This window comes from Leuciscus leuciscus (genome assembly GCF_965113295.1).
Source record: "Leuciscus leuciscus genome assembly, chromosome: 18".
Lineage (NCBI taxonomy): Eukaryota > Metazoa > Chordata > Actinopteri > Cypriniformes > Leuciscidae > Leuciscus > Leuciscus leuciscus.
The window spans coordinates 16,716,654-16,737,727 of NC_138742.1; the positions used below are offsets into that span (position 1 = coordinate 16,716,654).

The 21,074-nt window shown below is 39.3% G+C and overlaps 1 protein-coding gene across 2 annotated transcripts in view; it reads right to left on the reverse strand.

Annotated features, from left to right (window-relative positions):
* The window catches only part of agrn (agrin), a 245,664-nt gene extending 226,730 nt beyond the window's left edge, over positions 1-18,934 (reverse strand). For both annotated transcript variants that reach the window (XM_082145329.1, XM_082145328.1), the window contains exons 1-2: positions 18,478-18,934; positions 17,062-17,323 (exon numbers count right to left, since the gene is read on the reverse strand). In XM_082145329.1, coding sequence (XP_082001455.1) covers positions 17,062-17,323; positions 18,478-18,678 — 463 coding nt within the window. In that variant the 5' untranslated portion in view covers positions 18,679-18,934. The remainder of the gene's footprint in view (positions 1-17,061; positions 17,324-18,477) is intronic.
* Between the last annotated feature and the right edge of the window lie 2,140 nt (positions 18,935-21,074).

Consider the following 21,074-nt stretch of genomic DNA (forward strand, 5'->3'; position numbering starts at 1 on the left):
CAGTGGACCCCTCTGTTGAAGACCACTGCTTCATATAATAAGTGGCTAAAAGATTGAAAATAGGAATTGGCGACATCAGGCAAAAAGGGAAAAAAAGCAAGTATTACAATTTTGATAAAACATTATGAAGACATTATTATTGTTTAGAATAATCCACAGATGAATGGTTTACAATAAAACAATGAACATGTAGCCTAAAAAAAAGCAGGCAATTTTGATTTCATGCTGAGCAAAAACACATTTCCTCAGTTCCTTTTCCTCTGCGTGTGATTGACACTTTCTAACAACCCTCTATTTATAATTGCCAAACTGCAAACTATGAACAAGGGAGTTACAAGCCCAGAAACAATAAGCAAATTATTTACTTCAAAAGCCAAAACTTCTTTATAAGACCCGTCTTACTTTAAGCATGCAGCATTCCAGCATGCTCGGCTCCGTAATGACAGAGTAGTAATGAGGCCCTTTCCTTCCACATGGCCACTGGTTTACAGACACCAACAGCTCTGCACAGCAGGCTGCCATTTTCATGGGCATGTGTGTGAGAAAGCGAGAGGGAAAGCCAGAAGGACAGTGAGAGAGAGAGAGAGATCTGAACGTGAACATCCCTAAAACTATGTGTCAAAGTCTTAAATGTCTGCTAGCAGCTATGTGTGTGCGTAACCGAGATGTCCAGTGTCAGATATCTCTGTTTGCTTCTGAAAGCCAGCACTTCCTTGCCATTGTTAGCTAAAACAACAGGATTACCAGCCGACTTCATTTGAGCCAGACAGATATCTTGACTTAAGAGGCCTTCAGCAAAGCAAAGACAACCAGACCCACTCTAACAGGGAAGCACATTGCTTGAAACAAAGAAATCTTGAGCCTAATATTCCAATATAGCCAGTCGAGATGGCAAAATTTATGTTAAAAATACACAGCAGTCAATGATGAATGAAAGTGTCCAAGATGAAGAAAAGTAAAAATATTTTAAGGAGTTTAGCACATGTGTAAAGTTCTTACAAATTTGTATGTTTTTAAATGGAGAAGTCTATTATTCTCACCAAGGCTGCATTTAAAATATTGTGAAATATTATTACAATTTCAAATAAGTGCTTTCTATCAATATATTTTTAAAAAGTGATGTATTCCTGTGATAGTAAAGTAAAATTTTCAGCATCATTACTCCAGTCTTCAGCGTCAAATGATCCTTTTCGATTTCGAAAAGAACAATGTTTCTTTACCCATTCTTGTCCATATAATTTTTGGAAGCTAGCTTTATTGACATTTGCAGGCACCATATCTCTGCATAAATGATCCGTGGCGATGTTATTTCTTTATGCCTTTTTGAACTCTTTTCATATGTTTGCATCTTCATATGTTCACCTGGTTCGGAATGTTCCATTGTTTTCTGTGTAAAAACACACTAGACAAAGGACTTCAACCGCTGCGCTCACGTCTCACGTATATGCAAGTTATTCCATGTATGAAATAAATGTATTAGGGTGGAAAAAATATTCAGGCAAAAACAAACCATTGACCCACATAAAAACCAAAAGTTTGAGATCTTAGATTGCAGGATGTGTACACAGAACAACTCCCTCTCATATTCCATGCTGTATTTAATAAGTACATGTTTGAGTAGAGAATTAGGTCGTGTCTGCTGCACCTCAGCAGCAGGTCTCGGGTCTGCACCTGGTGGTTATTACACTGGCAGCTTTACAGGCCAGATTCCAGTGTAATTACAGGTATGCTCAACAGGGCTCTGTAATACGGAGGACTGTGGGAAAGCTTGGGGCACATTTACCTCACTTTCCAAGAGCTACCGTTTCACAAGCATTAAACATTTATCTTTAATGGTCAAACATATCGAAGTCATTCAGTTGTGGACGGCCCTGATTTCGGCCAGATGATGAGAGGAACCCATTATGAGATCCAAATGAGCTGAAAATAGAACAAGATGCTACTAGCAGGAAACGATCTAGACTAGAATGACGAAGAGAAGGAAAAAAAGAATGGGAAAGAGTTGTATCCCAACATCCTCATGGAAATGGCCACCCAATATCAAATAAAAAACATCAACATCCTGTGATAGAGAAGTCTAGGATAGTTAAATGCCAGCTAATAGGTCACAACAAGAACCAGAAAGGCAAATTATTTCACTATGCAACTTTAAATGAGATTTTTATAACCATACTGGGGCATGTAAGAGGATCAGCTGCGGATTTAAGCAGGGCAGGTTCCTCCGTGACCTTTCAAGTGCACTTAGGGCGTTTGGAGCATTAGTTTGGGAACCAGGTGCATTTTCTCCCTCAGTTCCGTTCGTTTAGGCATATGAACGCGGAAATCATGTGAACGAGTTGGCCTGAACGCCTGAACGAGGTGGTCTCGGCCCGATTGAAAAAGAACTCAGGAGCGGTTCAGTTGAGGTGAAAAAGTAATCCGACCCAACGGACCAATAAACCAATCGGTGTCATAATTCCTAATGGGAAATGTGTAATATAAAAAGCAGCAATATCTGATTCTGTGAGTTTTTGTGGTTGAAAACAAAATATATCTTCTTCATCTGTGTTATTGCTCTTCTCCATGCATTGCAAGAATACAGTCCAAACAAAGTCTTGATTCCAGGAACCCAGACTACATTCGTATAAGTGTTTGCGTGTGTCATGGAAGCTACAGAAAAAGCCACAATAAGCCCACAAAGCGCACTTGTCAATCATCTTGATGGATCACGCAGAAGAACTTAAACAGGTGAACAATGACCAATAAGAGGACAGTTTTACTCACATGTGACTTGCTTAAACACATTTTGGTACTCTTTGAAATGTTGCCTTGTGAAAGCAAACCGAACCAAAAAGAAAAGAAAATGCAACATTGTAACAAATTAAGTCCCTGTTTCGGAACAAATCTACAGGTCTGAAAAGACCCTTAGAAGGGCAGAAAACCAGCAATGCAGATCCAGTTCAATGATTTACCCATGTCAGGTCAGTGCAGGACAGTTTCATGCTGATGCTGGCCCATATGAATGGATTCTTCCTTTTCAAGGAAGGCACACATTGCACACACTCCATTAGCATGTGTTATTGGGCTTTTGTGTGCCCTTTGTGCTTTACATCTTACAACTACTGACATTCCAGCAGAGGCAAACGAAACGGCACCGAACCCCCTCTGTCATGGTCTACTTCACTCAGCAAACAAACTGTAAAAGTGGATTGTATTGCCCAGAGTGAACTCTTGACCAGCATTTAGCTGGACAGGTGGTTGTCCTGTGTGCAGTCTAAACTGGATTCACTAGCTGGTCCAGAATGGTAGACCATCTTGAAATCAACAACAAACCACCTTAAAAGGAATCAAGCTGTTTTTTTGAACATGGTGGTCCAAGACCATCTAGAGAGCAGTTTGGACCAGCTAATAAGCTGTTTTTGCTGGTTGAAGCTGGTTATTAGTGGTCTAAACTTGTTATTAGCTAGTCTAAGATGGTTATAAGTTTGAACCAGCTAGGACCATCTTAAGCCAACAACAAACCATCTACCAGTTTAAGGTGGCTTTTCAATCAAACATTAATTAACGTTTCTTCTGGGTGTTTTTTATTTATTATTATTCAATTTAAAATTGATTGAGTTTGAGAAATACCTAGGTGTTGCAAAACAATGTTAATTTCTTCATTTTCCCATCATCACGCAATAGAAAATCATTTCAGTGATACAATACCTGGTTCAAACAACGGTCTCATCCATGACAGCCCTCCTTTCATCTGCCCATTGGAAGCCTTTCTCCCTTCCAAATGTGTGACATCATGACAATTTAATAAGCAATGCTCTTTTCGGTCATCAGCCCAGAACCCATTTTCACTGGACCCTGACATTAAAGTCAAGCTTAAATAGAAATAAATGATAGTCTGTAGCAGGTTCCAGTCTCTAATGAAAAAAGAATTCAAGTTTTCTCAACCTCAGCACTTGCTAATGCCTTTTAAAAAATGAGCTCTCAAATTTAATTTAACTGGTGCTAATCCCTAATAAAAGAAAGCCATGAAACTTTCCTTAGCCTCTTGAGATCAAGAATGGTAGAGTCAATGCAAATGACCTTAACAACAACAAAGTGTAAATTAAACAATGTCCAATGACTTAGTGTGACTAAATGATAACATGTCTCACTGGTGCCAGATGAATCTCTGGCTGTAACAGTGAACAGTGTGGGATTATCCACATTAACAGCAGCTGTCTGTCCCTTCACATTTAGTCCAGTCTGAAACGTTGCCACAGATCTCAAGGAATCCATAACATGTGAAGTCTCCATATCCATTCTGCCCATTGTGTCTGGAATGTGAGGGGTTTTCCAGTCTACTGCCAATCCAACTCCTGAGAACTTGACCAACTGTGTATCTCCTTCTAACAGAAGGCACACATGTCTCTAAAAAGTACTAACAAACCTATCTATTTTACAGGACAAAAGTAGCAGGTATTACTATATTTGCATTTAGTTTAGTTAATTTATTAAGTGATGAATGAGGAGATATATGTGTGTGCAAATATATACATCTAATTATTTAATTAAATTGTTTTAAGGTGAATAGACTAAAAATGTAAATAAATATGGATTGGATTTATTTATTTATTTATTTGGAGGTCCCAACCAAGTACAAATTGTTCAAGGTGCACTGCAATGCAAAACGTTTTTGAGGCTATATGGCTATTATTCCTAATGGATTTAAGAAAAAGTTATTTTAAAAAAAATCCTTAGAAAAAAAACATTAAAGATTAAATAAACATTCAATCTTATTGTGTTGCGATGACATAAGCATCGGTTAAAAATAACTGTGCACTATATCAAACATTCACTGCATCCCAGTAAAGTAATATGGTGAAAATATTACTTAATGGTCAAAGAAAAATACAGTTGCCTCACTGACTTTGTTTGCTAACAGATCTAACAGTGAATTCCTTACATTTTTGAACTCTGCATAATGAAATCAATCTGACTTTGAGACTGTTGAAATGTGTTGCTTAAACAATGATGTCTGTTGGAGAGATTAAACCAGACAAGGACTCGAACTTGGTGCCAAAACAAACTCTTGTCCTCTCTACAGGAAGGAGGAGAGTATAAAATGAAAAGAGAGGTGAGCAGAGGGCTGCAAAATACTCTTATCCCATTGTTTCACAGCTTTCTTTTTCCAAAAGCTTCATTAGTATTCCAAGCAAGTGTGGAGGTTTCAGGGTTTAATTAAAATCTTAAAATGTAATAACTTGGGAAACTCTAACAGGTATAATTCTCAGCATTTGGTCCCTCCTCCTCAAGAGAGTTATCTTTTCACTGTCCGTTTCTCTAGCATCTCAGTCTAACGGCTTTCTAATTATGTTCCACAGAGAAAGTCCCAGTGACACATCATGCTGGAAATCAGCCTACCGGAAAACACCTTCCCATGACTACCCTGACAAAGAAGTGCTTGTGCACAAACACACGAAATAAGGTGATGAGCCTGAGCCTCCCATCAAGCCCTCAATGGAAACACTAGTCCGGGTACATTCGGATGCACATCTTTTCCTCTATGTTTTGGACTTTTGTCCACACTGAAATGCCATTTTGTCCTGCAAAAACTGAGCTTTTTGAAGAAGTTGGATACATTTGAAAACAGCATTTTGGCGTGGACTGTGAAAATGTAGGTATTTGAAAATGATGAGCATTTTCCGACAAGTGTGGACAAAAAACGTTTGGAAAAAGCTTGAAAACACTAGCGTGGTACGAAGAGCCCTTTGAAATGAAAACGCCATTTTCAAATGAATCCTGATTAATGTAGATGTAGCCTAAGAAAATTTCAACGCTATAATTATAGACTAAATAACCCCCCAAAAAAACACAAAAAAACATTAGATCATAATTCTGGCATCTACAAATCTTAATCCGCTTCCCGTTATGGCTAGTCATCTACACAAGAATTTATCTATTACAAATAGCCATTCAGTTATACATCAGAACCATTTGCTATAGATCATTCAGACCCTTGATACTTGTGTTGTGGTGCCGACAGGCTTTCAGGCCATTCACCAATAGCTGGCCTCCCAAATCTCACAAAATACATTTGGAAATCCCTGGGCTAAAGTCTGGCTCAGAGAGATCAGCCTGAAACAACACGGGGGTGATTTTTTTAATAAAGCCCCTTTTTGAGAGGGCCCTTCCGCAATGACTCTCATCTTAAGACCATTAACAAGGGGTGGAGGAAGTCCTTCACCTCAATTATGCTTGATCTATTAATCATTACCTGCTCGTGGCTGATTGCAGGCGGGCTGACCTTCGTGCAATGTGGAATCAGAGGCACGCCAGGCCTCCTCCTTACACAAACAGCCAGAATAAAAGGGAAGTGCTCCCAAAGACCTGCTACCCTCATTCCCAAACCTGCCACACACACAAACCACAGCATTCGACTGGATGACCTGCACACTCATTATTCATGACAGACCACCAGCACTGGACCCTCTGTCCTCAGGATAAAGCTCAACTTGAACTGGGCCCCTTGAACCAGCTTGCCCTCATGACAGGCAGAAAACTGAGGGACAGCTCAGAGGTGGAGTGAATAAATGAAAATCATCTTTGTTACTTTTCATTGATGCAAAAATGAGAAAGGCATTGTTTTGGCATCCAGTTGAGTGGATCTTAAATAAACGCAGGTGATACAAATTACAGCAGGCAAGAGATCTAATTGATGAATTAATCATTCTTTTTAACCAATTATTTTTAATGAAGTCGAATACTTCCCTACTACAGTATAGTATGTGTAAAACAGTACGCCAACAGAGTAGTCAATATGTCTGAAAACTTGAAAAAGTATGCGAAAAGTACCCTGATGACCTACTACTTCTGCATTCGATGGGACACTTTAATATCCCATGAGGCCGTGGGAAAAGATTTGTGAATGGCGGTGAATTGAAGCAACTGACGCTGTAGGTCACATGACAGTGACAACATGGTGGATGTAGTACATCTGAATTTCATTCAACCTACACACATTCATACTATATAGAACATACTTTTTTAAAGGTCATGAAGTAAGTTTCAAACCAAATGTAGTACCTACTATACAGTATGCGATTTCAGACACAGCGTCAGTGATTCAGATCTTAGAACAGGTTCACTGCAATTAACAGATTCACCAAAAGGAATTTGACTTCTCAATACTACTATCAGTTGAGCAGATTCATGCTTTCATTCTCTTTGAACTCAAGAAAGAAGTATATTTCATCACTTCTTCCTCAAGTTCAAAAGCTGCTGCAATACTTAACACATGAAGCCATGCCATATTTTTTTTCTACCGAACTTTATTTTGCTTTCCAGCTATTCCTTTTTATAGTTAGTCTGACTCACCCTATTCAAGGGATCAGAAATGCAAGAGATCACAAGTTTGAAACAGGTCCATTTCAGTTTAACTGATTATCTTAAAGCACAATGCAAGCTTCTACTATTGTGCAGCTTGGCGTTTAATAAATTAGCATCCACATGCAAACAAGGTCAGAGAAACACTGAAAAGCAGCATGTTTACACATGTCAATTTCAGAGTAAGGAGAACATTTGATTTAGCCTGGCAAGCCAGACCTACATCAAGATGTTAGGTCTGGCAACTCACCATTGTCAGGGTTCAATCCGAGGGGCGGGATAAACGGCTGTCTTTCAAATTCGCTCTGCATGCAATAGGACAGCGCTTCAACCAACCAGAGCGTTTTCCCAACAGCGGAGCTAGTTGATAGATTAAACTTTTGCCATATCTGGCCGGCAAAACTACGAACACATCTTCCTGTTTTAAGAATGACTTAAGTGCCGTTCTTGTTCTTTTCTCAAAGAAAAGCTTAACTGAAGATGGCGACCGCTTAGGCAGCACGGTCAAGAGCTCTGAGACTTTTCCAACTAATTTAGTCTTTCGTGTGGTCTCAAATGACTAAAGAGTGCCTGATATGAATATCGATGACTATTTCAAGAAAACTACTACCAACATGCCAAAACCGAGGGGAAAGAAGACCGAAGGAGGCGGTGAAATCCACGCCAACCAGGAAATTAACGGCGAAGATGCTAATATTAGCTCTGGCCTTACGGCAGTGACATCTGATGCTAATACCATCATACACGCTCTCACAGCGGTCATAGACAGCAAATTAACCGGAGTCACGGAACAGATTGAGAAACTGGAGGCGTCTGTGACACAGACGATGGATAAAAAAATTGCTGATGTAACGCAAATGATTTAAACAAGACTGGCCTCTGTGCTGGAAGCCGTTGCCGACCGAGGCACTGAGATACAGGCCCTGACTGCGAGAATGGATACCGCAGACAAGCAAATGGAAGCCATAGACCAGACTGCAGCTGCATCCGAAGCCAAAATCTTAACTTTGGAAAAACAAATCAAACAGCTAAAAGAGCGCACTGATCAGCTGGAGAATCACTCCCGGAGATGTAACGTCAGAATACTGGGAATAACAGAGCGCGAAGAGGGGACAAACGCGGTAAAATACCTTGAGAGGTGGATCCCCGAGTATCTTCATCTTGACACCGCAGACGGCAGGATCATCCTGGACCATGCCCGTCGCGCGCTGGGCCCGATGCCGCCAATCGGACAGAGGCCACGTCCCTTCATTGTCAAATTCCACTATTATTCCGATAAAGTCCGGGTAATGGAAGCCGCACGCAGACACCACCAGAATGAGTCCCCGCGTCAACAGAGGATCCTCTTCTTTAACGACTATTCAGCGGAGATCGTCCGTAAACGTAAAGCTTACGACGATGTGAAAGCTCAACTCCGGGAGTTGAAAGTGGAATACGCGTTGTTATATCCAGACATATTGAGGGGAACACCGACGGAGGAGGTTACCGGCGCTTCTCAACCCCGGGTGAGGCTAAGGTGTATGTTCGCACTTTGGAGTTGGCGCGTTCACCACAAAATGTCTGACGAGCAGCTGACAGCTGTATGAGAGGTTAAACCTCTATAATATGTGTTTACAAGATGTTGTTATCTCATAGTACAGGGCTCTTTTAACAGGGAGAATATGTTTCTAGACCACACGAAATATATATATTTGTATTTTTTTTATTTAATTTAATTTTTTTAGAGAGAGCTCAAGTGTAGACCATAGATAGTGGAAGCAGCCCTCTGTGGGACTCAGTGTACTTTGAGCACAGCTCTGCTTTGGCACTGCCTGTTCTTTTTCGCGCAGTGCTTTGCCCTTTTCTTTCTTTTTTATGGATGTTTTGAATTTGTTCTCTCTACATTGTTTTTTGTTTGTTTTCGAGCTGTTTTTAGCTCAGCTCCCCCCTCTCTCCATATAAATGTTAACCCAATGTTGACAAAGATATTACTTGCTCAGCCTAATTTAATCTTGATTTTATTTTATTTTTCTTAATTGTTTTAAATGAATGATGGCCAATACAGGACATATAAACTGCATATCACTAAATGTGAAAGGAATTAATAATCCAACTAAAAGGAAAAAAATTATAACCTATTTAAAAAAACAAAAGACAGATATTGCATTCATCCAAGAAACACATCTTACTGACATTGAGCATACAAAATTGAAACGTGACTGGATTGGTAAAGTCTATTACTCCTCGTTTTCATCAAGTGCTAGAGGTGTAGCGTTGCTCATAAACAAAAACCTTAGATTTCAATTAAAAACAGTACAAAAGGATACCTCAGGTAGATTTATATTAGTTGACTGTATAATTAACAGGAACAGGTTGACACTGGCATCAATATACGGTCCTAATATAGATGATCCAATTTTCTTTAATAAATTAACCATGAAACTGGCATCCACAGAGGGTCAATGTATTATGGGAGGAGATTTCAATCTTGTGTTGAACCCGTTATTAGATCGCTCAGCCCCCAAGAACACTACTTTGTCAAAATCTGCAACAGCATTACATCAAGGCATGAATGAACTTGGGTTAAAAGATGTGTGGAGACTGCAAAACCTGGGTAAAAAGGAATTCTCTATCTATTCTAATGTCCACAATACATACTCCAGAATTGACCTGTTTTTGACCTCACAAACATTACTGCCTCACATTAAAACATGTCTTTACTTGGCTGCAACCTTATCAGACCACAATGCTCTAATGATGGAAGTGTCTATGCCACAGGAAGGCCCTGCCTCCCATAGATGGAGATTTAAAACATTCCTACTTAAAGATCCCGATTTTGTAAAATATATGAACGACAAGTTAGATATATATCTGGAGACTAACTTAAATACTGCTTCTCACTCAGTTGTTTGGGAAACACTTAAGGCATATATGAGAGGTAACATTATCTCATATTTATCCCATAAAAATAAACAAAAGAGAGACCAGTTATCGCAACTAGAACATGAAATAAAAATACTTGAAATCCAACATGCCCAAACCAAACAATCCAAAACCCTTAGTGCATTAAAACAAAAACGGACTCTGTATGACAATCTTTGCACTAGTAAAGCTGAAGCAGCCATGGCGAGAACTAAATATCATTACTATGAGTTTGGTAACAAAACTAGCAAGTTGCTTGCCTGGCAGCTAAAGCAAGAAGATACAGGAAAATACATACAATGCATCAAAACTGATGATGACCAGTATTTAGAAGACTCTAAGGACATAAACTTGGAATTCAAAAAATATTATGAAACGTTATATAAAACAGAGCAGTCAACGGAAACTGAAATCAAAGACTTCCTTAATAAATTAGCAATACCCAAACTTACAGTCACAGACAGGAATCTATTAGATGAAGCGATATTAGAAGAAGAGGTTCACCGAGCGATCAAGTCCTTACAAAATAATAGAGCCCCAGGACCTGATGGGTATCCAATTGAATACTTCAAAACTTTCTCAGAAAAAATATTAACACCGCTAACAAACATGATTAGAGAAGCATTCCAAAAAGAAACACTCCCAAAAACATTGGAGTTGGCAACTATTACGCTACTTCCAAAACCTGGAAAGGATCCATAAAAGTGCAGCAATTATAGGCCCCTCAGCCTCCTTAACTCTGATTATAAAATTTTATCGAAAATCATTGCACAACGCTTAGAGAAAGTAGTTCCAAAAATTATCAATACAGACCAAACGGGTTTTATCAAGAACAGACAAGGTGCAGATAATGTTAGGCGACTATTTCATATTATAGAGTAAACAAAAAAACATGACCACCCTGCCGTGATCGTCTCTATGGATGCCGAGAAGGCGTTCGACAGGATAGAACCAAACTTTCTTCTTGAGACCATGAGGGCCATGAATTTTGGTGAAAATTTTCTGTGTTTCATTAGGACCCTATTCGACGCCCCCCAGATCGCAGATCCTAACAAATGGGGTTCTGTCGGACGCCTTCTCCTTATCACGTGGCTGTCGTCAGGGCTGCCCTTCCTCACCTGCGCTCTTCTCGATTGCAATAGAACCACTGGCTATTGCCCTGCGATCAGACATATCCATCACTGGCATAAAAATTGGAACGGAAGAGCATAAACTCGCACTCTATGCAGACGACTTATTAGTATTTATATCTCAACCTATCACATCATTTCCCTCGTTATTGACTAATCTTAAAAAATACAGTACTGTATCGGGATATAAAATTAATTACTCTAAAAGTGAAGCTTTTCCAATCAACATGACAAACCATTACATAAGTCTGCTTCCAGTTCAATTTAAATGGTGTACGGAGGGCTTCAAATACCTGGGAATCACTATCTGTAGCACTTGTGACAAAATATATGAAGAAAATTACACCTCTTTGCTCACTAAATCTAAAAAAGAGTTACTGAGATGGATGGACCTCCCCTTATCACTGATTGGCAGGATTAATACAATAAAAATGAATCTATTACCCAAATTTATTTATTTATTCCAGTGTATACCACTGAAGGTTCCTATATCCTTTTTCAAGGAATTAGATAAATCACTAACTTCCTTCCTGTGGCACAACAAAACACAGAGAGTCAAACTCCTTACATTACAGGCACCTTATTCCAAAGGTGGTTTGAATCTCCCAAATTTTAAATTGTATTATTTGGCTGCGCAACTTCGTGCTCTGTGGATGTGGTTTCACTGCAGAGCAGATGAAGTAAAATGGATGTCAATCGAACGACATGAATTACAGGATAATCCATTATCAATCGTACCATTTTTGGAATCTAAAAAGAAACTAAAAACAATCACTCAAAACCCAATCATTTCTGCTACATTTAACGCCTGGCAGCAATTACACGTATCAGCTGGACAAAACATTAAATTATTGGTAAATTCACCTCTCACGAACAATCCCAACATCCCAGCAGCCTTAGCAGATGGAATTTTACAAAACTGGGTGAGAAAAGGAGTAAAAATTGTTAGTGACCTTTATACTAATAATGTATTTTTAAGTTTCAGTCAAATGTTAGAAATTTATGATATAGATAAACGTAACTTTTTCAAATATTTACAAATCAGAAGCTGGATCAAGAGTCAAACTAAAGATAATTTTCCACACAGACCCGAGGAATCTTTACTTGAAAAATGCATTTTCAACTCCAAATGCAATAGAATTAAAGGTTTAATATCTACAGTGTATAAAACCATAAATGACAACTTACCAGCTTATGCCAGATATACAAACAAAACAAGGTGGGAGTCTGATCTTGGGTGTACTTACACAGAGGAGAATTGGAACAGATTATTGGAGTTGGCACAAACGAAATTGGTATCCTCTAAACACAGACAAATTCAATTCAATATTTACCATAGAACATATTTTACGCCATATAGGTTAAGTAAATTAGGAAATTACATCTCTGATCAATGTCAAAGATGCACCATCTCTGTCGGAACTCTTGTGCACATGCTATGGAGTTGTACCCGTTTGAAGCCATACTGGACTCACATCATCGCAGTAACCTCACGGGTTTGTGGACAGGCTCTGGACGCCGACCCTAGGATTTGGTTACTGGGGGATGTAACCTTACTGAAGGTGAACTCAAATATGAAGCATTTTGTGTTACTAGCAGCAATGGCTGCCAAGAAGTGTATCCTGAAGGATTGGAAGAGTGTCATCCCCCCCAGCCAAAAACACTGGGCTAATGAACTCCTGTCGTACTGCACACCAGAAAAAATTCTACATTCTATCCGAGGAAAACTAGATGACTTTGAACTGATTTGGACTCCTTTTTTGAACATCCTGACCCAACTTGACATGACCACAGACTAGATGTAAATCTATGTTTATTACTGTTTATTTCTATTTTTATGATTATTTAATATCTTGCCTTATGGAGAGAGGGTTTTTGTTGTTTATTCCGTTGTTTTCTTTTTGTTTTTGTGTATTGTAAAAAATGTAAACTATAAATAAAAAATAAATAAAAAAAGAAAAAAAGAAAAAAAAGAAAAGCTTAACTCAAAGTCCTCCAGAGTCACGGACAAAGCCGATTCAAAAGACCGCTGTTCGCCAGCAGCAGCTCTTCTTTGTTTTCAAGTAGCAGGGAATTCACGCGGAACCGTCACAACTCTGTCGTCATTATGTAAAGCCCGCCCACCGACTCTATACACGATTTGATTGGCCTGACTAGAGTTTGGTTTTTCCAGCTCGAAAGTTAACGGAGAGTTGCTAGACAACCCTGGCTGCAAAATAAAATTTGCTGCCGCAAGGGTGCGTCTAGATTTCTAGCCTACATTTGATTTGTTGTATCGCCAAAATCTCTACTCTCAAAGTTGATCCACTGGACTTCTGAACATACAAATGCAATTGTGGAATAAAACGGGAATTAAAAGATTAATTCACTCAGGAAAAAAATAAATAAAAATTTACTCACCCTCATTTCATGACTTTTCCATATAAAAAGAAGTGGATGGGGACCAGGGCCTTTTTAAGCTTCAAAAAGACAAAAAAAGCATAACACTATCCGTATATCTATATAAAACTATCCACACAGGTCCATGTAAATTATTGCTTCAGACGACTTGGAATAAAGCAAGATAGTTTGTGTGAGGAACCAGCAGAAATGTAAGTAATTATTCACTGATAATCTTGCTTTTCAGTCACTATTCACTTTCATTGTCCAGAAAACAGCAGCTCAGACATTCTTATACACATTTAGTGTGCAGAAGATGTATTTGATGTATTTTTGCTTGATGAACTTAACCCAAGTTTAAAAAAAAAAACATTTTCATGTAACAACCCAAGTGGGTCTGTTTCCGCATGGAGAAAACGGGGTGGGAGTGAGAACTCAATGCCTCTAGGCCTCTACTCTAAGCATTCCAGTCTACACTTGTATCAAGAATTTCTTGTTGCGTTCTCTTGTTATCACATTTCACCCTCCCAATCTTTTCATTACAAACAACGTTTTTTTCTCCCCTTAAGAAAACTTTGGATTTGACGGCAGTATTCTCAACTTCAGCTTGGAATCTCTTCATTTCTCAGTGCTATCTAACCTGTCAAAGGTGAGGAGCGAGGAGAGGATACATTCGGCAGGCTGGCAGGTACAATCTTGTTCTTTCCACCACACACACTCTTTTTTGCTGTAGGTCTAAAACATGGATGCTAAGCAGTGAAGGGAAAAAATGTACTAAAAGGTCATGCTTTATTCAATCATTGATGGATAACTTCAAATATTCCTAAATCAGTTTAGCCAACAGAAAATGAACACCATTAGTCACCATTCCAAGTCACTCAGCCTTCAGGGCAGCACTTTTTATTCAAGGCCTGGTTTATTGAATACTTGCCTAACCATGTCAAAAGCAAGGTCAGAAACACTGTTTCTAAATGTTTTGAAGTACACAGTCTCTGTTTACAGACTCTGCCATTTTGGAATTAGAATTCGCAAGCTGCGTGTTTAACAAAACCATTGCCCATTCTGAGCACAGCTGTTTGCTATTTGTGGCGTATACTTGAGCATCTTGTGTGTAAAATGAGATCCAATCCCATTATAATATAAAAAGAATCACATTTGTTAAAAGAAGCACATGGTCTCTCATTAGCCAGAGCAGCGTTTATTTTCAGTGGCCAAACACTTAACCCGCCAAGTGCAAATGCAAAACACGGTACTCTGCTAAATTGCCCCTTATCAAACCTTTTAAGATTTTAGCAGCCTCTAAAAAAGACAGTCTTCTACTCTGCAATGGCTTGTGCCAAAAAGCACAGCACTAAAAAGAACTAAATCAAAAAAAAAAAAAAAAAAGAAGGAGAAAGGGGACGTTTTGTGCCCTGAAGAAACACTTTTTCCGATTTGTGCTCGATTCTATTAAACACTAGAAACCAATGAGGACTCATGAACCATGTAGTCTCAGTTTCAAAAGGGACACTTTCAGAGGACCTGATGTATATTGGACACGAATATTGTGGGCGTGTGCTTGATCTACCAAAGTCTAATCTGATTAGCTAACTTCGGGTATAGGTCACCCAAAAACGACATTTCTGTCAGAAACAGAACCTCAACTATAGTTGGTGACATGAGAGATAAAACTTCATTGGTCCACGCAAGAACAGATCTCACTGGTTCTCACGCGTCAAGCAAACACGTTTAAGCCTCCATATTTGATGTGCTCTATGTCTGTTCACTGGTCAGTGTTTGTGAATAAACGCCTAATTTAAATCTGTTTATCATATAATGTGATTGTGTCTCTTCAGAAGATTTGGATTAAACTATTCTATTGATATGGTTTTCTTTTACAGTGTCTTTATGAACTTTTTGAAGCCACAAAGATTTGGTGAAATGGATTTTCATTGTAGGAACAGAAACCCCTTAGGTTTCATAAAAAAAAACATCATTTATGGCTCAAAGATGGATGAAAGCTTTATGGGTTTGGAATGACATGAGGGTGAGTAACTGATGACAGAATTTTCATTTTGGGGTGAACTGACCCCTTAAATCAACTTCTATAGGATATGTACAGTTTTTTGTTTTTTTTACCAATCCTCCTGAAAACAGTTTACAAGGAACCATGTCGCTAAAAAGAGATCTGATTTTCCCAAATTTGCCCAGCTAGTGGCAAAAAAATCAGGGGAAAATACTCAAGAATATTTAGTTTACTTTCTATAGTGCCTTAAACAATTCTTAAACAAACTTGTCCATTTAACTATGTATTCTAAGTTATTCTAACTTTTGAAAGTCAATCAAGCAATCCTCCTATAAAAGTGGTGGTTCCTTGGCCAGAACAAGCTGCAAAGTGGGCCAGACTTTATGTTGATAGTCGAAAGTCTACACTATACAACCTGCCATCCAGAGAGGATACAGAGTGCCAATTTACAGAATCGATTGGACCTATAAGACTGATGTAAGCTTCAAACGCTTTGTTGTACTCAAGAATAATGTGTATTTTCTCTGCTTGTACGGTTGCAAGCATTGTAGAGCACTAAACAAGATTAAACTACAAGCAGAAGTGATTTACAAAATGGAAGAAAAAAACCCTCACCATTTATAGTAGAAGGACAACCACTATTTCACATTTACATTAATAAAGCAAAAGCACTTTGAAGAATCACAGTAGTTTGACTTTGGACAACTGTCTGGTCTAATTACTACTATTTCTTCTTTCCCACAGAGCCAAACTTTCCTCTGACAGTCTGGCTTGGAAACAAATGCCATCATAACACAGAAGCAGGGGCCCTTATGAGGGCCACATAGCTTGAAGCTATGCAGTTACGTTTTAGTATCTCCACTCTCTAACTCTATAAATGATTTCCCTCAAGGAAAGGTAGAGGTTTGGACTTTCACTCAGATTAGTCAAAGGCCCTGCAGGTGCTCAGTTAGTGAACAGACACACCCTTCGAGAGCACTGACTATCAGCAACTGATGGCTAGTGACGGCACACATGATATGCTTTGCTTTTAAGGCCCCAGGCCCAAGAAATTCAATGAGAAAAAATCTGAAAAAACTTTTTGGAAAGCCATGACTGCTGTATTAATATAATGTAAATGGTTAATGTAATGTCGTAAAACATGCACCGCTACATTAGGTAGAATGCAGATGCAGTAAGAGCAGAAAACACCACCTGCTTTTGCAATCAGGACTACCATCAACACCACAGGATCTTTCTAACTCTCAAATCTCTGCACGGCAAGCGTGAGTTACAGCTTATGCTGAGTCAGGAAAGCGTTTTTACCTTCAACGCAGTGCTCTACCTCCTCCAAGTTGCGGAGAGTAATCCTCATCAGGCTTGAGTTGAGCATCAGTTCGTTCTTGTGGCTCGGCCACATGTACTCAGGGGCCAGGTTGACAAAGAAAATGCGGGTATCTCCGGTGGCCACCTGATTGTCACAAATATGGGGGTCCCCGAAGCCTCCGATCATGACCTTGTTTCCTCCGTCCAGCAGCACCTCTCCGTTCACCATGGTCTTGCCTTTCAGGTAGCGCCATACCCTGACCTTCAGATGGGGGAAAGACAACATGAGATTAAGAAAACACCATATCCTGCAGATCAAGGTCACTCTTGCACATTCCAGAGCGGCCACCTACCGCCGGCTGCATAAGGCTCTGCAATTTAACTCTGCACCATCATTCGTTTCTGATTCGTATGTGCCTCAGTGGGGGTTCAAAAATGAGAGAGCACATTAAAATAGGATTTTTAAATATTTAAAATTAAATTAAAATTTGTGATGTGGAATGAATAAGAAATATTTTAAGAAATATGAGATTCTGTAGGTTACATATTAAATCTAAGCAAATTCATTAACTCCTGGTGGTCAGATGTTCAATGATGCATAACAGGTTTTACACAAATATGTGGAGTTCAATTTCTGCTGTCATTAAATCCAAATTCTAAGAAATTCATGTATATTTTTCAATTCAACTTTTTACTCAAATTGTTATGCTCATATATGTGTAATTTTTAAAAATGCAAAAAAGAAGCATTTTTTACTAGTTGTCTAAGCTTTACAGCGACATATCTCGTCTATCACACAATGAAATTATGGTATAAGAGCAGCAATTTCAGATTACTCTTCACACTTTTTATGTCCTAGTGATTCGTTTTTGCAAGACTTTGATATGCGTAACCACATTCTGATACTTCTAACAAAGTAAGTCCATGATTACATGATAACTGAATATAATTGAACCCGAAGCACTAATAGAGCTTGAAAGGACATCAAGTCACAGCAAAGGCTGAGGTTCAGGTTGCTTGTGTATGAAAGCTCAAATTACAGGTGGATCAAAGTAGGACTGCGCAAGTTGACATTTTTCATTAACTGAGGTAGAACCAATGTCCTCACATAAGATAAACCCATTAGGAACAGTTTAACAAATATCCCTTTTTATTTACAACGGGTGAGGTGCCCATCTAGACAGCATTTTACATGTTCCCATGATATGCTGCGAGTTTCTGACCAGGACAACTCAAATATTGGACTGGTAGCTTTTGTCTATAACAGGTGATATAAATTGCAACACAGTTGCACAGTGACAACAGATATTCACGTATAAGCATAGACTTGCGATATTATGTGTTATGAAGTACATATTTACCTTTTTTACTTTCACTTTGATTCATGTAAAGAGTGGCTGGTGCGCAAAGTCTTACCTTACAGGAATAAGTGTTGTGCACTGGATCCATGTTCAAGATCTCCTCTACAGTCCCGGTTAAAACTACATTCGCCTCTTCTTCTCTTTTTTCCAGCTCTCTTTCTGAACAACTTCCATGACAACGCTGACTCAAAAGCACAAAAACAACAGCAAATGACCAAACGGGCCAATAAAACGTCTTTCTGCGGAAAGACCCCATGGTCAAACCAAACGGATAAAAGAGAAAGTTACGAACTCTTAATGCAAACGCCGGACGAGTTCTGCAGCAAGTTTGATATAAATAATAATACGACCGCGCGCCGCACTCGGTGTTCTTCAAACTTCACTGCGATCTACACTCATATCTGCGCTGAGGGAACGCGCGAGCATCAGCCGGCAGACAGAGAAGAATAGAGAGAGGAACGAGGAATGCCGCTGCTCACCCCCCTCGCGCACACACTCGCTCTCCTTTCAGAATGACGCTCCCTTCACAGAGCATTTGCATGCAATCTGAATTGCTGATAAAAGCGACGGAGGGGGTGATTTCAAGCGCACGAGAGAAAAACGTGTGTAAAACGCCACCCCTTGGAGAGATTGCGCCAATTCGGACAACAGAACCGCTCTACAGGATTACAGATGGAGTGAACAGTTGAATCTTTGCATTTTACTCTCAGATGAATATACACAGATGTTAGCAGTTAGTAGTCCCAAACCCCGAAAAGAATAGCATTTTCAAGCAATTGGTTTGATTTGAACGTGATTTATGAGAAAAAATAATCTGAAATGTATACATTTATTATTCCAGGATAGATTCAGGTTTTGGAATACAAGATTACTTAAATCACACTTCAAAAGTGAATATTTACAGCCACTTAAAAAAAGTTGCTAAAAAAAGATGCTATAGGGACTACAACAGCAGTCAGATTCATTGAGGATGTAAACTCACATTCTTATGGTAGTTGTAGTCCTAGAAACCTGATAGCTACTTACATTTTTCTAAAATATAGAGGATTAAAGAGATAGTTCAGTCAAAAATAAAAAAAAAAGAATTCTTTTGTCAATAATTACTCGCCCTAATGTCGTCACAAACCTGTAAGACTTTCCTTCATCTTCTGAACACAAATTAATATCTTTTTGATGAAATCTGAGAGTTTTCACACCCTCCATCGACAGCTTTTGCAACTGCCACTTTGTAAAACTATATGAATCAGCATCATTCTCGCGTTACGCAGCACGTTTGAGCTTCAGTAAGAACCAATGAGGTTCATTCTCGCGTTACGCAGCACGTTTGAGCTTCCGCAAGAACCAACGAGGTTCATTCTCGTGTTACCCAGCACGTTTGAGCTTCAGTAAGAACCAATGAGGTTCATTCTCGTGTTACGCAGCACGTTTGAGCTTCAGTAAGAACCAATGAGGTTCATTCTCGTGTTACCCAGCACGTTTGAGCTTCAGTAAGAACCAATGAGGTTCATTCTCGTGTTACCCAGCACGTTTGAGCTTCAGTAAGAACCAATGAGGTTCATTCTCGTGTTACGCAGCACGTTTGAGCTTCAGTAAGAACCAATGAGGTTCATTCTCGTGTTACCCAGCACGTTTGAGCTTCAGTAAGAACCAATGAGGTTCATTCTCGTGTTACCCAGCACGTTTGAGCTTCAGTAAGAACCAATGAGGTTCATTCTCGTGTTACCCAGCACGTTTGAGCTTCAGTAAGAACCAATGAGGTTCATTCTCGTGTTACGCAGCACGTTTGAGCTTCAGTAAGAACCAATGAGGTTCATTCTCGCGTTACCCAGCACGTTTGAGCTTCAGTAAGAACCAATGAGGTTCATTCTCGCGTTACCCAGCACGTTTGAGCTTCAGTAAGAACCAATGAGGTTAATTCTCGTGTTACGCAGCACGTTTGAGCTTCCGCAAGAACCAACGAGGTTCATTCTCGTGTTACCCAGCACGTTTGAGCTTCAGTAAGAACCAATGAGGTTCATTCTCGTGTTACGCAGCACGTTTCAGCTTCCGCAAGAACCAACGAGGTTCATTCTCGTGTTACGCAGCACGTTTCAGCTTCAGTAAGAAGAACCAACGAGGTTAATTCTCGTGTTACGCAGCACGTTTCAGCTTCAGTAAGAACCAACGAGGTTCATTCTCGTGTTACCCAGCACGTTTGAGCTTCAGTAAGAACCAATGAGGTCATTCTCGTGTTACGCAGCACGTTTGAGCTTCAGTAAGAAGAACCAACGAGGTTAATTCTCGTGTTACGCAGCACGTTTCAGCTTCAGTAAGAACCAACGAGGTTCATTCTCGTGTTACCCAGCACGTTTGAGCTTCAGTAAGAACCAGTGAGGTTCATTCTCGTGTTACCCAGTACGTTTCAGCTTCAGTAAGAACCAATGAGGTTCATTCTCGTGTTACACAGCACGTTTGAGCTTCTGCAAGAGTTTTTTTTTTTTTTTTTTTTGTGTCAAGCAGGTTAGGTTGAGTTTCTGTTTATGTTCGCTGATAAATGTTTATATGTGAATAAAAGCCTAAATTCAATCGGTTCATCATATAAAGTAATCTAGTCTCTTCAGAAAAGTTGGACTAAACCACTCAATTCATATGGATTAGTTTTATGATCATTTT